The 17,459-nt window shown below is 35.2% G+C and overlaps 1 protein-coding gene across 1 annotated transcript in view; it reads right to left on the minus strand.

The window, feature by feature from the left end:
* Positions 1-17,459, minus strand: part of TENM3 (teneurin transmembrane protein 3) — a 426,084-nt gene that overhangs the window by 395,279 nt on the left and 13,346 nt on the right. Inside the window, exon 2 of the mRNA XM_023532882.1 lies at positions 4,004-4,282. Within this exon, the coding sequence (XP_023388650.1) occupies positions 4,004-4,282 (279 nt within the window). The remainder of the gene's footprint in view (positions 1-4,003; positions 4,283-17,459) is intronic.

Consider the following 17,459-nt stretch of genomic DNA (forward strand, 5'->3'; position numbering starts at 1 on the left):
GAACTTTAGGTGATTCAGGAACAGTCTTAGGGGTTGAATGGAAGGATCCAAACCCTAATGGGCGGGATCCAAATCCAGGCATCTTTCATGATCCCACATTGCTGAGTGACAAGAGGACAATATAAGCTTGGCTTCTTCTGGGAGAAGATTCACAGACTAACATTTTTAAAGCTAACAGGTAGATGTTTTGAAAAAGAAGTTCCTTGTCCCTGACATTTAAATAGATATTTGGAATTGAGATCAGATTACCTGCAAAGCTGGACAGTGGAGAATCGGTCAGGGGTCTTTTAACAACATACATCAGAAACAGGAAAGATGCCCAAGACAATCCAGAGCATACCACCAGTAATATTACCTTTGACTAGGGCATTCCATCACACTTATTATGTCACCTCTCAACAGCTTACTAGAACTGCTGCTAATAAGTGGTCACACACCACTGGCCCTCCTATATATGTCCTGGAGCATGGCAGCTGACTTAGAACAATGAAGACAACCACAGCAATCAATATATGTCAAGAAAGGACCTCTTCATATCCTTAATTTGGAACAAAATTAACATTTGAAATTCCATATAAAACTAAATTCACTGCAAAAAATCTTTCCCCTCCAAATGCTTTTTAACTTCAAATCCCCATGATTTGTGAAGAGTAAGTTTTGCAAAATCATAAATTTTATCACTTGTTTTGAATCTCTGCGAACATGAAGACATGTGACATGGTCTGAATGTTCTTTTACTCTCTTGGGATGCTCAGACCATCAAAATTTCATTAGCCTCACAGCAGTTCTAGCGCCTTCTTAACTTGAACTGTTGGCCTCTTTATCAATAAGTAAATGAAATCTAATCCCTTTTAGTTACTAAACTCTTCTTTGAAGTTATAACTAGAACATCAGGCACTCGGCTTGCATAATTTTACAAATGTTGAATAACATTTTTTTTCTGGAGGAAACAGCCTTATTCACAGTTATTTCAAATAATGAAAACAGCCAACGAATACTCGCATGTAAACAGGATGAAAACGAGTCAGTGTCTGGTTTCTAAATTAGTTTTCATTTCGGTGGGATATTTTACACTTGTCCTTCTTGCTTTGACCTATAGTGGTATAATAAAAGTTCCATGGACACCACTCAAGCAAGTACAAAAATGAATAAAATTAGACAAAGTAATTGAAAGTGAAAGGAAAATATAATTGAAAAATCAATAGTCTTTCAAAATTAGAGCAATTAAAAATACCTGAAGATGGAATTGAATTATTTTAGTAACTCGATGTTAGAAATATTTTACTAGAAGTATTAATCTTGCTAAAAATATGGTTTTGAGGACATTGTTTACAAAGATGTTAGAAGACCATGTGTATGATTACAAATTTTAGTTTTTACTATAACCCAGCTTAAGAAAAAAAAAAAGATAGTATTTCATATCAGAAAAAAAATCCTCAATACTCTTGTTTAATTCTGTAATTCAAAATTATAAGGTCTGCTACCCCAGATCTTACTGTAGTAAATTACTTTAAATGGAATCTTCTTTTTTCTGACTAATCACTGAAAACTCAGAACAAATAAATTAATCTGAAATGTTCCTATAAATTTACATGTTAAATCTACAACATAGCCAGCATTCAGTAAGGGGTCATATCTATTTTATTTCCACTTTTGTTTTCTTCCTTGAGCTGACCTCATTAGAAGTTCTTAGACCATCAAAATGTTTAAAAAAACAACTACAGCCAAATCTTGGGAAAAGAGTAAACACAAGTTTAAGTCATCACTTGCCCAAATCAACAAATATTGTTTTTGACACTTTATACTCTTAACTTAGCTGGCCTGTTTACTCTCAACGAATGCTACCAAATGTTTTGAATTTTAAGGCAAGGCCCATGACACTCTCTTCTTGTCTCTTTTCATTCTGTTTCTTTACAACTTGGAGAAATCTTAGAGTGATGCCTTTACATCACTCTAAGAACAAGGTCTATGAGATTCCTGGGGAAACAAGTTTCTCTTCTAATTACTAATAATCCATGCAAATGGAGAGGGTCAATGGCTCCCTCTTTCCTTCCCAATCATTTGGATATTATATATTGTTAACTAAAGGTCGCATAGTTTATAGTTTTATATTCTCTGAAAAGAAAAAATATGGCATGTGTTTGGGAATTCATTGTGAGATAGTTTTAGCATATACGTAATTTAAAAATAATAAAATTAATTTACATTAATTAATTTTACAGATACAATAACAAGACACACTTTTTATTAGAGAGAGAAAAAATACTACAAAAGTTGTGGGTAGAAAAAGCAAGCTGACCCATCCAAAAAAATAATAATGAATATGGATATGGATGGTCTATGATGCAGATAATCAGCATCGAATGCATTATCCTGCTGCATTCTACTCTTTTCCTTTCTAGAACCATCATAAATTTTATCGTGTATTTTAGGAATTTCAAATGCCAAATATTATATTTGAATACAACCACTGTATCTGCAATTATTCAGAGCGTTATGTGAAGATGCAGATGGACAGGCAGCACAGTCTATGCCAAATCTTACATTTTTAAGGTTAGTGACTTCTGAATCAACAATGAAAACTGATACAAACACAGGTTTTACTAAGGTGTATGGATTAGCTCAGGGATATGTTGGCAGTCTGATTCTAAGATTCATTTTGTCAGAAAGCACTGCCCTTGTTTTCTGCTTTGGGTTGGAATAAAGCCAACCTTCACCTAAAACTGACACTTCCAAAAAGAATACATTGAATGCATATTATTAATTGATTTTGACTTCGGTTCAATGCACTAAAGTATTCTATATAAGGTATGATATTGTTTTAGCTGGTTTAAATTAGACTTTTTTTTTCATGACTAGAAAGGAGACACATACTAAGCAGTAGGAAGCACCAGGCACCACTTCATACTGTGCCTTAGCTGAAATTGAAAGCTGACAATAGACCTGCTTTCCTATTACAAGCAAAGCTGAGAAAGTTGCTCGATACATAATAAAAATGAAATATCATTGGTAAAACGACCGTCTTTCTTTTCAAATGTCATGCAATTCTTCCATTTTCATTTTCTCTTTGCTTTTTGATGCATCGTATACACACAGCATTAATAAGTAGATTGAAGTAGCAAGTGTGCTGTTAATATTAAATGCTGAAGGGGAAATGTCTTTTTGTTATCTGGTGCGTTGGCACTGATGCTCCAATTCTTCCTATAAGCAGCATTGACTAAAAATTAAGTTTTCTTTTAAATCTTTTATTGCATATAAATTAACTGTTTTTATTATCCTGCACTGGCAATAAGAAAAAAAGTCCCAACAATTTATAAAGACATTTTTCTTACAACATGTAAAGCTGCTATTTGGATGTCCTAAAATCCAATTTTTGTGCGTGGATTTAATGGCATAGTAATCCAGTCCCCAAAGCACATCAAAGACCACACTCCCCCTCTTTACCAATATTTCAATTGCTCTCATCAACTAGTAAGTTTAAAGCATGATCAAATTTGTTCTTCAATCACTTGAGCCCTGTTAATAAACTATTCTGTGTGCTCACTCATCCATTCTAAGATTCTGCAACTTCTTTGAGATACCTTCAAGAGGAATCTACAAAGACATCTTTGATTGCAAGCCGGCTCTGCGGTAAACTTTATCACTACTTGCTTTGCAGCTCCACAGAGGATAACAGGTGACATGGTCCAAGATAAGTCAAAGCTAATCTTTTTTTTTTTCTGTACACTATTAAACTGTTTTTCAAAACTATAGCTAACACATCATAGACTGCTTGCATAATTTAACAATCTCATGTTGAATATTGATTTTTTTTTTCCAGGAAAAAAATGCATTATTCAAGGACGTTTCTTGAGCTTTACTGCATTAAAACAAAAAATAAAGGAAGAAGCAAGAGAGAGAAGAAAGATGGGTGAAAGAAGAAAGAAAGAAAAACAAGCACGCGTAGTCAACCAAAACAGAAGCACTGAACGCCGATGTGATAAATCAAAAAAATGCAGCTTACCGGTCTCACTGTCCGACTTGTTTTCGTGCTCCGTGTCTGTCAGGGTGAGGGCTGAGTTGGACCGGCTTGACAGGCAGGAGCTGCGGCCCGACTTGACCCCCCGGCCCCAAAGTCTCATGGCATGCTCTGGGGACATCACTGCTTCATTTTCAGTATCAGCATCTGACCCTGCACTGAGAGAGTAACCTCTGTGGGGGAGCCCCATTTCCGCACAAAATGCCAGTCCTCTTCGAGTTGCTGGTTCACAAACTCCTAACTGCCTTAGGGTAAAATTCTGTCCTAATTAGGGGGAAAAAAAGACAACAACTAGTGAGTATATGTTTAGGTTTAGTTTCAATGTTTTATTTTTTTTCAAAGAAACTCTCCATCAAGTACACACTCAAGCATTCAGGTTTTTCAGCTATCCGAACCAGGTGTTTACATTAGCACTGCATGGCCTATGGTCAAGTGGGTGCAATTATGAGGGTGGGGCGGGGCTCCACCGCTGACTCTTCACACACCCCAGCTTACAGCTCCTTTGTCAACCTTTAACCCACAAGCACCTCCAGAGAGATGGGCAAGTAAGGCCGCACAGACCATGAAAACTCACCCCTGAGAAAGGATTAGTTACCAATGATATTATTTTGTTTAGCTGACTTATAAAGCAGTAGAAATTGTCAGAATTATTTCCTATGTCCTGGCTCTAGTCCTAAATGATAGGATTTTCCCACCCAGATGTCACTTCTTTGGAAGAGAAAAGATTTCCCTCAAGAACGAGTTTCTCATTAAGTAGGAAAAAGAGCTCGGTCAGTTTTTAGTCTATCTTCTCATCTTAACCAAAAGAAACATGTATTGTGCGTGTGTGTGCGTACATATACTAAATTTCGGGAGTATAACATCTTGAAAATTTGCAGACATTTGACTTTCTAGACTTTTAGCTTAATAAACACCTGGAAACATCTATATTGATTAGAGTAAACCATTTTTTTCCAAATAAAGTGCACTCTAAAAATATAGTGGGAGTGCTACGTATTTAAAAATTAATGGTAAAATAATGTCCCCTGCAAAATAAATGGCTGTGAACCCTGCAAGCCTTTACTAATAAATCGAGCATGATAAAACTCATGACACTGCAATAACTTAAAGCAAAAGTGTTTAAATTAGGTGACACTTTAAAACGACTGCTGTTATTAATGACGTTTCCAATCCTGTACTTATTTTTGAAATTTCTCATATGTTTATGATACTGTGGATGAGAAGAAAGTGAGAAATGTTTGTTTGCAGAATTTTTTATATATGGCTCTTCCATTTCTTGGCATGGTAGAGTCTGAGATTCAGACATCAACTGGATTCTAAATACATGCAAAGAATAGTATATACGGACTGATTTAGATTCCATCACCCAATACAGACCTTTTAAGACTTTTAAGCATTTATATTACTCATAGTTTTCATTTTCCTACTTCTATCTCTTAAATCTATGAACATTTGAATGTTAATTGGTTGGTGTGAGAAATAACAGATTATATCTTTTAAAACAGATTATATATTATTTGTGATAAAATAATGTTGAATCTTCTAGGAAATGAATTAGACATAATGCACAATATAGCAAATGTTTGGTTGTAAAGATATTAGCAGTCTCCAGGCCTCTGCACATTTTAACTTGTGTGGTTAATCACTTTATCGCTGTGGTCGTATCAGAAGCTGGAATCAACTTCATCTTGGCCGGATTTCCAAATGGATTCTGACAATGACACCCATAAATAATGGAAATCTGTTGCTACAATTAGCTACAACTCAAACTGTGCTGATCAGAGAGATGTGAATAAGTATCTGAACCAAAAAGTATGTAAGAAAAGGAAACAGGAAAAAAAAAAAAAACAGAGAGAGAAGAAAAGAGTGAAAAAGAGCCCGCTGAACAGTGAGAAAGTGGGCAAGTGGGCAAGTCTGATGAGGTAAGACACAGTATTGTCAGTATTTTAAAAATAATTAGTGTGGATTGTACTTATGAAAGCATATCCTAAAAGATCAACATCGTGGACAGTTAATGAAATAGTTGTGGAAGAGCTTACCAATTGTTATTTATATATCAAAATTAAAATGGGGGAGGGGAAAAAGGGTCAAAAACAGTTAACTATTACCATCAAACATGCTGATTTTTCAAAATAATACAATATAATTTTTAAAGCGTGAAAATGTTAGAATCCTCTGCATCTTTCCTTTATTTTGGGAGGTGCCGCATTGGAGAATAAAAATAAGAGAAAAATTAAAAGACAGTAAAAACTCCCTTTCTAATTTCTGAAATGTAACTTGAAACATTTTCCACATTATTGACTTTTCGAACTGTTGCCATCTTTGATGCAAAAATCTATGAGGTGAAGAAAGGCAGAAAACTGCAGTCTTTATTGTTGGTTATCCAGGTATGTAAATACAGTTTGCTTTCCAAATAAATATCCAATAGATCACCTCTATAAATTGATTGATATGTGTATCCCAAACTCCTTAAAAATCTGACCCTCTGACATCAATATCTCACAATGATTCAAAACTCTGAAGGGCTGTTTCTGAAATGCAAGCTAGCAAGCGAGCTGTTGGATTTCCTTACTGAATTAAAGTTTGCTTTTGTTTCCACTAGGAAGAAACAATATCCTCAACCTCCAATGGACCTATGTGCACGTCACTATATCACCCTAGTTTTCCATCTTTCGGGGCTATTGTGACTTGGTTTAAGAGATGCTTATGCAAGTGTGAATAGCATTAGGGAAAGGCTAAACAAGAAATGGCTTAAAAATAAACACCTGGAAAAAATGTAAGTGATAATCATAGAGAAATGTAGAATTTAAGTGTGGGGAGAGGAGAATTTTCAAATAATTTTAGGATAGCTGCACCACCACCACAGTTGACTCAGTATTACTTTCCTTTCATTCAAAAATATCTCCAGCGCAGACACGCCTCAGTGCTTGAAATTCTGTTATTGTCAATTCTCTTTGGTTAAGAATTCTTGCTCGTAGGGTCTCTTGTTTTAATTCAAACATCCCTGAGGAGATCCAGTTATTAAACTAGAATGAATTAGTCTAGTAGATTATTTCCCACACTCCAGCAGTGTTTAGCAAGATGGGCTATGTTTATGGAAAACACATGCAGTTTTGACAAACAGAGGGAAGATGGAGAGGAGAGGTTCCTGGCTGGGAGAAGAGACAATTGGCTGAGATACCTTGGAGGTGGGAAGGTTGGGCTGGGAAGGGTTGTTGAGGGAGGGCTTTGAGGCAATGTAAAATGGAAAAGAGAAAAGCAGAAAAAGCCAGCAAAGATGCTTTTGGAACCAGGCGAAAAACTTGACCATTCTACTTAAAGTCAGCTTTGGCTTCGAATAACATGAAAGAGATAAGGATATATTTATCTTACTTCCCATGGTTTCTTCAGATTGTGTTCTTTGCGATGGTTCTAACACCATTATCTTAATTTCTTTCTTTGCCCTTTAGAGTTTTTATATTAAGTCTGTTTGGCTGAGACTGGTGAAATAAGTATTTATCTCCTGTGTGTTGAATTTTGGTAACCTTGATCAGTAGGGCCAACAACAGTTTCCCATTACAATTTGAAACAGTACCAAAACAATAAATTGCAGCAGGAATACAGTAACCTGAGATAAATTCATTGTGATTAAAGGTTACGTGGATGAGATGAGACACTTTTGTTTATGACACTCATAAATTTGAAAATGTATAAAAGAAAACCTGAATTAACACAATCTAGGCAGGTTGTATCATTAAAAAAAAGTTCACATTTAAAAAAAATGAGCGAGGGTGTGTGACAAAGTGGAAATGATCATAAAAGCATAAACACTTCAAGTGAAGCTGGCACATAGCACAGCTACCCCTTTAATAAAAGAAGGGGATCAGAAAAATAGGTTAGGTGTTTGGCCTTTTTCTCACATAGTGTGTTTAACCTAGTCAGACAAGGGAGATTTTTCAAAGCTGCAATGCAGTGATGTTCACCAATAGGCAAGACATCCACCATCTCTGTGTGGATTTAAAAGAAAAAGACTGAACAGAGGGACTAGTCTCAGGGTTACACAGGTGACCACAACACCAAGTGGAAGGCGGTTCAGTACTCAAACTCATGGTATTCTCTTCTTTCCTATATCCAGATTTCTGTAATATCTAGACTTTTGCTCTCTCTCTCTCTCTCTCTCTTGTTCTTTTTTAAAAAAACAGTTTTATTTAAATATAACTCACAAAGCATAGTGTTTTTATTTAAAGTGTACAATTCAATGGCTTTGAGTATATTCATTGTACTGTGCAACTACTACCACAATCAATTTTAGAACATTTTTATCACCCCAAAAAGAAACCTGGTTCCAATTACCAGTCATTTCCCATTTCCCATCTTATTCTTCCTCTCTCCCTAGCCCTAGGCAACCATTAATCTACTTTCTGTCTCTATAGATTTACCTATTCTGGACATTTCAAATAAAAGAGATCCTACCATAGGTGGACTTCGGTGACTGGCTTCTTTTACGTAGCCCAGGCTCACATAGTAGCATGTATCAGTACTTCATTCCTTTTTAAGGTTGAACAATATTTCATTGTGTGGACACACCACGTTTTATTTATCCGTTCATCAGTTAATGGACATCTGACTTGTTATCACTTTTGGGCTTTTATGAACATCTGCGTACAAGTCCTTAAGTAGATATATGCCTTTGTTTCTCTTCAGTATACACCTATGAGGGTCATATACATATGACCCACCTATGCTGGGTCATATAGTAGCTCTATATTTAACCTTTTGAGGAAGTGCTAGACTGTTTCCACAGTGACTGTACAATTTTACATTTCACCAGCATTTGAGGGTTCTAATTTCTGCATATCCTCCCTCATCAGCATTTGTTATTACTGTTACTGTTGATTCTCTTCTATGTCACTGCAACCTTGTAATGACAAGGAGGAATATAGATCATGGCATTGAAATCTGGGGGACAAACCAAGAATCATCGTTCTCTTAAAAACAGTTGATTCTGTGGGCCTGCTTTGTGGATTCATTATTACTTTATCCTACCATTTTTTCTTTGCCTTTTCTTATGCTGCTTTAGTACTTAAAAATATTATTCTATTAAAATTAAAAATGTTCTTTAGTTCAAAAAGTCTACTTTGCTTTGAGACTATATCCTATAGAAATAAAATTACCTGATCTTAAACATACATGTACAAGTAATGCCTACTATAGCATTGTTGTAAAAATTAAATTAACTGGAATGTTTACCAGAGAGGGGAGAGCTGAGTAAGTTATAAATCCCATGCATGGAACACTATGTGGCTGGCATAAAGAGTGAATTTGGAACTATATCAAAGGATCTGGAGGCAAGTTCATTATATATTTTTTTTAAGTAAAAAATACAAGTTTCAAAGTTGTATGTAGAGTATGATCCAATTTTTGGAAACCAAGGAAGAGAGCCAATTAATTATTAAGAGCTTACAGTTTTGAGTATGAATAAAAGTCAGGAAGGCTAAAAATATGTCATGATGGATCATTTAGAAGGGAATTGTAAGTGAAGGAAATCAGTAATTTTCTATTTTATAGTTCTGAATTTTTACTTTTTATGATAATTTAACCAATTTAAAAAACAAACAAAAATTAAAGTCTACCTTCTTTTTTAAAAATATATTTTTTAACTTGCTATTTAATACCTCCTAGTCAATAATTAAGGGAAATTAATTTATTACCTTCTCTTGGAGAAGTAAGCTTCAAAAATCCTTTTTTATTTATTATAAAGAAATAAAGCCATTTAAGAAATATGGAAGCAATATTTTTCTCTCTTTCAATTCTTGAATAATCATTTCAATTCTTCCTTTTTCCATCATCATACATGGATTTTTTAAAAAAGAGAATAACCATCCATTTATTATATAGTAACAACCCTCAAACCAGTATCGGAAATGAATAGAAGAATCAATAGAAATTTAATACGCAGAAATAAAGTAATATATAATTATCTTTAAATATTTTCTTTGGGTATTGTGAGTTTGAATGGAATTATCTGTTCTCATACATGGAGTGACATTCCTCCAAGGATGGAGTGTTAACACAAAACGACAAATTGGGCAAACATTTCTTATTTGATGCTTGTGGAATTAGTGTCACCACCATCTTATCTGGAGTTCCCTTTTTTGCTGTGTTTGCAAAATGATAAGAAGATCACACAGTAATAGAAATGTATGTAACTTTTTTCCCTTTGAATCCTAATGCATATTTTATGGAACACTCCAAATGCTTTAACCTTCTTAGGTTAAATTTGTCAACTGTTTGAACAGAATACCCATCCTTGAACATGCAACAGAAATTTCAATGAGGGTATAAATCTTTACTTATGAGGCTCTACACAAAACTAAATTTTTTAAATTAACTTAAAATCCCACTAAATACCTTAACTCCTCCACCCCATTTTATATAAAATGAGAATATCTTCTACTGCTCACTCAATTTATCTATTAATATATTAACATCCATAAACACATACTGATAGTCTCAGATTCCTAGAGGACAGAGCACATAGCTACTGTACACTGTACTTATAATCTAATTTATTACTCCAAACACAGTGTAGTAGAAGCCATTGCAGGTTGCCCCCTCAGCAGTCATCTGAACTCAGCTGTGACAGGTACCTGTCAAGGGAAATGTAAGGCTAAGGCTCTAAGGTGAACTTGATGAGAAGGGTGAGAAGGGAAAACCCCAAGTATGTTTGCAAGCAGAGAAAGCAGGATTAGAATGAATGGCCCCAGAGAATATGCCTTTTCTTCAAGATAAGATTTGTGAGGGCTCCAGGGGAAGACAAACATATGGACAGAGGGCTCGGTGGCTCAAATGAGAAAAATTAGGTTGTGAGTCTGATGACCGGTAGGAAACAGCATCTTCTTACATGTGGGTCATGAAGGATTTATATATCCAACCACAAAATCGTGCAGTTCTGATACTGGCAACCATTTGTAATTAAAGAAACAACTTTCAAATTGGTTTTTATCAAAAGCACTCTGAAAATAAACTTGCTTCTTATTTTTACTTAGCAGTTATTGCTTCAGAACAATTTAAGACCCAGTGATGATAACATGCCTGCAATACATCTGCTGGTATCTGACAGTCAAACTGTAGTAGGTATTGGTATAAATATGCGTATGGTTTGGCACGAAGCAGCAGGTCTTTAATAATTGTGACTGAAGCGTCACCGCAGTGATTCACAATGTGGATCCAAAACCGGCAACGTGGCAAGGAACTAGGTAGGAGTTTAGCAGTAAGCCAGGAGCTCAAGACATCAGACCAACAAAGGCCAAGGCAGGGGGAAAGGATTACCCCAACTGTGTCCGGAGGAGGGCTATAAGCTATATCTATCTACTCACACCTTCTGGTAGGTAATCTACAAAGCGGGTTGGCCGCCAAGCCACTTGCCTACTTAACAGCCAAAATTAGTTAACAATCGGTTAGACAGGGGAGCTGAAAGAGGGAGCTAAGAGGAAAACATTAACATGAAACATTGATAAACTGGAGCTGTTTAACTTATGTCTTTAAGTACAGAACTTTAAGGTTGGTAAACATGACCATCTAAATCCTTTAATCCCGCTACTGACATTTATAGTGACTGAGAAGGATTAATCATTTTGATCTCTAAATGAATCATTTTAAGTAGTTAATATTTAAAAGTCATAAACTTTGGAGTTGCGGTAATTAGCCCAGTGGGGCTGATTAATTCTTCAGGTTTTTGTCTTTCTTTATACCACCCTATTCTCACAAAGAAAAAGTTTTCTCAGCACCAGTAAGTATGTATTTCAGAAAACATGAAAAAGGGTTTTAGATTCCTTTCGTTTTTGTACGATGACAGAGGTGAGGGGGAACACTGGGGAAATGAAAAGTTTGGGGTATAACTGGAAATTCATAGCAGCATTAAGTGCTGAATGGTAAGACCATATGGTCATATTTCTTTTGAAGTCTAGGATCAGTTCCCATTATTCATTATAATGGCATCCAAGACTAAACTAAATCGCAGTCTTTAAAATTAAAAGCATTTTGCTCTTGGCTCTCAAATCTTCCTCTTTCACAATTTCCAACACGTCTGAATTGTGTAATATATTTTCATGATGCAAAAAAAAAAAAAAGTACAAATGCAGAAAATGAAAATAAGAAGAGTAAGAAAAAAATGATTCCCGTTTCATTTCCAAAGCAGAATAAAATGGTATGGAAAGACACATAATTAGTATCTTAAAGCAGTTATTAATACTATTTTTACATCTGCCTAATGCTAATGGTGACATTTTAAAATAATACGTACTACCTTCATGTTCTACATTTGACAAATATGAATTTAATTCTTTTAACCTATCTGGAACATACAGTATATAGAAAGATTTAAAAATTGTTTATCATTTTAGTAATATTCTAGCAATAAAAATGCCAAAAAAAAAGTAATCTATATCTAAGAGCAAAAAATGGACTTTGTTCTATTTGGATATTGATGAAAATATTTGAAAGGCACAGTCCCATCTGTATGCCACCAACTCTTCATTCTCTCCCTCAGCACAATCCTGGATGCTATTATCTTAATGGGCAAAATGTCTTCATTCAGCAAAACATTATAATGCAATGGCAGCAGAGGTTGTTTTTAAGAGGACTGTGGTTAAAGTTCAGTAAGGACAATGTGACTCTGCCGCAGCACCAAATGAAATCTCACTCTGGCTAAAGTTGAATGAAATGGAGAACATACCCCCCAAACTTTCCATATTCAACTCCACTCGTTTGAACATGCCTACTCTTTGCTTTCATTTTTGAAAGTATTACTCCTCGGGTAAATTTGTGAAATACACAAATCTTAAGCAGACACTTCAGTGAGTTTTAACAACTGTATGCATTACAAACCCAACCAAAATATGGCACATCTCCATCACATGCCCAAAGTTCTCCCATCCCCTGAAGTCAACCCCTACCCCCACGAGCAAACATTGATTTCTTTTACTGTATATCTGTTTTTGTCTGTTCTTAAACTTTGTATAAACAAAGATAGTATGTACTCTGGATCCTGTCGCTTCATGGGATGTCTTTTAGATTCTTTCCTGTTGCTGCATGTATCAGTTCAGTAGCTCATTCTTTTGTATTGCCAAGTTATATTCTAACGCGTGAATATATTACAATTTACGTCCACTCACTTAGTTATTCCAATTTAGGCCGATTATGAATAAAGCTGTTATGAAGACAGTCTTTCATTTGTTTTGAGTAAATACCGAGGATACCAATTGCTGGGTCAAGAGGAGTTACTTAAAATTATGTTTAGCTTTCTATAAGAAATTGCCAGTTTCTAAAGAAATTGTGCCATTTTGTATTTTACATTCCCATCAGCAATGTATGACAGCTCAGTTCTTCCACATCCTCCCCAATATTTGGTGCTTTGGATCTTTTTAATTTTAGTCTTTCTAGTGGGTGAGTAGTTGTAGCTCATTGCGATTTTAATTTTCAGTTCCCCGATGGCTAACGATATTGAGAATTTTTTCGTGTGCGTAGTAAACATTTTTGTCTTTTCTGTGTAGTTTCTGTTGCAAGATTTTTGCCCATTTTAAAACTGCATTTTTAAATCTTTTTGTTATGAATTTACAGGAGCTCTTTATATATTATGGATGAATCCTTTGTAATATCTGTATGTGTATGTAAAATTTTCTTTCAGATTGTGGCTTGCCTTTTTATTTTTTTAAAGATATCTGACAAATAGAAGTTTAATTTTGATGAAGTCTAATTTATCAATTTTTCTTTTACGTTTTTGTCCTTTTTGTGACCGAAGTCTAATTTATCGAGTTTTTCTTTTATGTTTTAGTTCTTTTTATGACCTTTCCAAGCTCTCTATGCCCATCCCAAGGTTGCAGGCATATTCAAGAATGAGTTTAGTTTTTTACTGTCGTTTTCAAAAAGATTGTGTTTTTGTTTTGTTTTGTTTTTGGTAGAAATTAGACAGATCATACAGTAGAAAATGACTGGATTTGATTCTGGTCATTTCTGGCTGTGGAACTCAGCAGCTGCTCACTGAGTGAGCATTTTAACAAGTTTTGGTCTCAGTTTTTCTTCATCTATAATATGGATTTGGAGGATCTCAAAGGTCTTCCTTCCAATCACATACGTCTATGCAGAGGCAGAAAGAAGGCAGCACAATGGAATATGAAACAAAGCTGAGAACAATAGCATCAAGAGTTCGAGGAAGAAATAAGAGAATAGGTTTTGGTTGAAAGTATGAGACATGAGGGTTAAATTTTCCTTTAGCATCAGGAAATTTTGGTTTATATTTCATTCCTAAACTAAATTGGAAACACTTTGCCATCTCCCGCCTTAACCATCGTGTCTGGAGTTCATCTTGAACCGAACACCAACCATCATATCCCAGGCACCGTGGGCATTAACAAGCTGTGTCTGTCTGTCTTGAAAAGTGCTTTTCCTCCCCATTCACAAAGTGTAGAACCAACTTGCTGCAGTTCCAACACAGGGATTAAGTTTAGCGTTTGATCTTTGGAGATTTAAAATTGGAAAGTTTTCCCTCACAGCTCTACTCTCCGAATAACCAGCTCTGTTAATGTTTTGCTGTTTTGTCTTATCTCTTTTGTCTGTCCTCCCTCCCTCCCTCCTTCCTCCCTCCCTCCCTTCCTTCCTTCCTTCTTTCTTTCTGTAATTCTATGGATTTTTACTGTGTTTATTTCACATACTTATATAAGAGTTTTTGAGTAAATTTTTGAGTAGAGCAATTCATAAGTTGCTTTTTTGAGGGAAAGGGGGTGAGTCTTCTTCCTAAGCCAAAAATTCATAATCCAATACAAAGTCTTCACTTCAAGAATGTATTATGTTTAGAAGTTGATACAGATCAGTATATACTTTCTCATGAAAACAACATGTAGGAAGTCAGGATGGAACAGGTAAGTCTATTAAGTTATCTGTATCTGAGGAACTGGATTAACAGCACTCTAGAGCAGCACCCTGACACCCGGGGCCGTGGACCAGTACTGGTCTGTGGCCTGTTAGGAACCAATCCACACGGCAGGTGGTGAGCAGCAGGCAAGCAAGCTTCATCTGTATCCGCAGCCACTCCCCAGCACTAGCATCACCGCCTCAGCCCCACCTCAGATCATCAGGTGTTAGATTCTCATTGGAGCACAGGTCCTTGGTACCAAAAAGGTTGAGGACTGACTGCTGCTCTGGAGCATGACTTCCACCTCATGAGGCTGTCTCCAAAAAAAATGAGTTCAGAATTCCAACCAGAAACACCTCTCATCACAGTAGCCTCTTTCGTTAATTTTCTGCTTACCAAGCTGAAGGGAGCTTCCTAAGCAAATCACTGGCACATGAATGCTCAGTGAGGGGAGCAAGGACAGGAGCTGTGTACTGGGGATCAAGGAGATGGATTAGCTACTGCCTTCCGCAGACTGACAGGAAAACCAATTATATTTTCATATGTTTACTGACCACTTGAATCTGCTCTTCTGTGAATTGTTTATTCATGCCATTTTCCCATTGGATTGTAAAATTTACTCTTAGTATATTATATATATACGTATGTATACATATATATGTACGTCTTATCTTTCATATGGATTATAAACGTACTTCCCAATATCATAATTTTAATAGTATTTTTATTTACATATAAAAGGTTTAAATAAAAAAATCTTTTAGGTCTTTTCTTCTGGATCATCTATTAGAATGGTCTTCCTTACTCTTGGGGTGTACATCCATATGTCCCTGGGGTAGGCGTGTGGATTCACAACCACTTCTTCTTTGCCTTCTACTGTTATAAAAGCTGGAAAGCAAAAATTGTAAATGTTCTCTCTTCTCATGCAGCTAAGCGTAGCCAAGTATAACAGTTCTGAAAAAGATGTAGGAAGAAGTCGCTAGGGAGTAAAAAGGAATAGTCCACTGTAGAGAAAGCTGTCTCACCTTTGCTTTTATTCTGTTTCAGTCAGGAATATGAAAATGCAGCAAACATCTGGGGATCCCCAGGACAAGGCCACATGTTAAGGACAGCAGAGCGAACACACACACACACACACACACACACAAAGGAACCTGGGTCCATGATGGCATCTACCTCTGGACTTTTTGTTTTGTAAGAAAATAATTCTGTTAGCTTTTGAAGCCAGTTTTTGGACCTTTCTCCTGCTCATAGATCAAATCATCCCTACTTTATTCAGCCTCTCAAATTAACTTCTAGAATTCTTATTGCTTATTTTTTTTTTACATTTGTATTTAATCCATCTTAATTTATTTTTGAATATGCTGAGAGATATGGGTCCAATTTTACACTCTTCCAGATGGATAACCAGTTGTGCCAGCACCATTTATCAAATCCCACTGAAAAACCATTTTTTGTTTTATGCTAAATTTCATATATACTGGGATTTATTTCTGAAATTTTAGTCTATTCTTTTGATAGATTTTTTAAATTTATGCCAATATTATATAGATGTGATTATAGTGGGTTCATAGTATTATAAAAAATATATATAGTAAGGCCATTTTAACATGCATCAGATATTATTCTAAGCAGTTGACATATAGTAACTTATTTAATTCTCAACAAATTACAGATTAAAAGTAAATCACTGTGCATAGGAGAAAACTGAAGCACAAAGAAATTAGGTAAAAAGTTAAGAAAGTTACTTGGCCAAGAATATGTCACTTGCCACTCAGCTTATAAATGGCAGATCTAGGACTCAACCACAGATTTTCTCTTGACTATTATACTATACTACCTGTGATGTCTGTAGATTTATCATGTATTCATTCAAGTACCAATTTGTTTAAACTTTTATTTTTTTTTCTAGAGACACGTGGTTTTTGTATGTTTACAATCATATATTTAACAAAAGTCCTAAATTAACTTTTCCCAAATAGTATATATTAAATTTTCTTCTCTTGCTGCAATTGCTAAAATGTTTAAAACAATTTTGAATAGTAACTGTGAGAGTAGATAAGTCTTTTTATGTTCCTAATTTTAACTGAAATGGTCCTAGGATCTCATTGTTTAATGTTTTCACTTGATCATCTTACACATGACTAAAATATTTGTTTTTGTTCTTGTTTTATTTAGTGAGTTTTATTTAATAAGGGATGGTTTCCAAGTTTCATTGCATACCTTTTCATCATCTATTGATAAGATCATGTTTTCTACTTTGATTTATTAATCTAATTATTTTAATAGATTTGCTAACATTGAAAAATCCTGGCATTGTCCCCAAGGATTAGTAACCACTAGGTCATTAATTTAGTCTAGCTTATTGTTCCTTTTACACATTGCTAGGTTCTTATACAAAATATTTAGAATTTTTACACATATATTGAGAAGCAATTTTGGTCTAGATAGCTACTTTTTTGAATTATTTTAATCAAATTTTATAATTAAGGTTATGTCAACTTCATAATGTGAATTCTAGTGCTTTCCATCTTTTGTGTGTGTGTGTGT

The sequence above is a fragment of the Pteropus vampyrus genome, unplaced genomic scaffold (genome assembly GCF_000151845.1).
Source record: "Pteropus vampyrus isolate Shadow unplaced genomic scaffold, Pvam_2.0 Scaffold92, whole genome shotgun sequence".
NCBI lineage: Eukaryota > Metazoa > Chordata > Mammalia > Chiroptera > Pteropodidae > Pteropus > Pteropus vampyrus.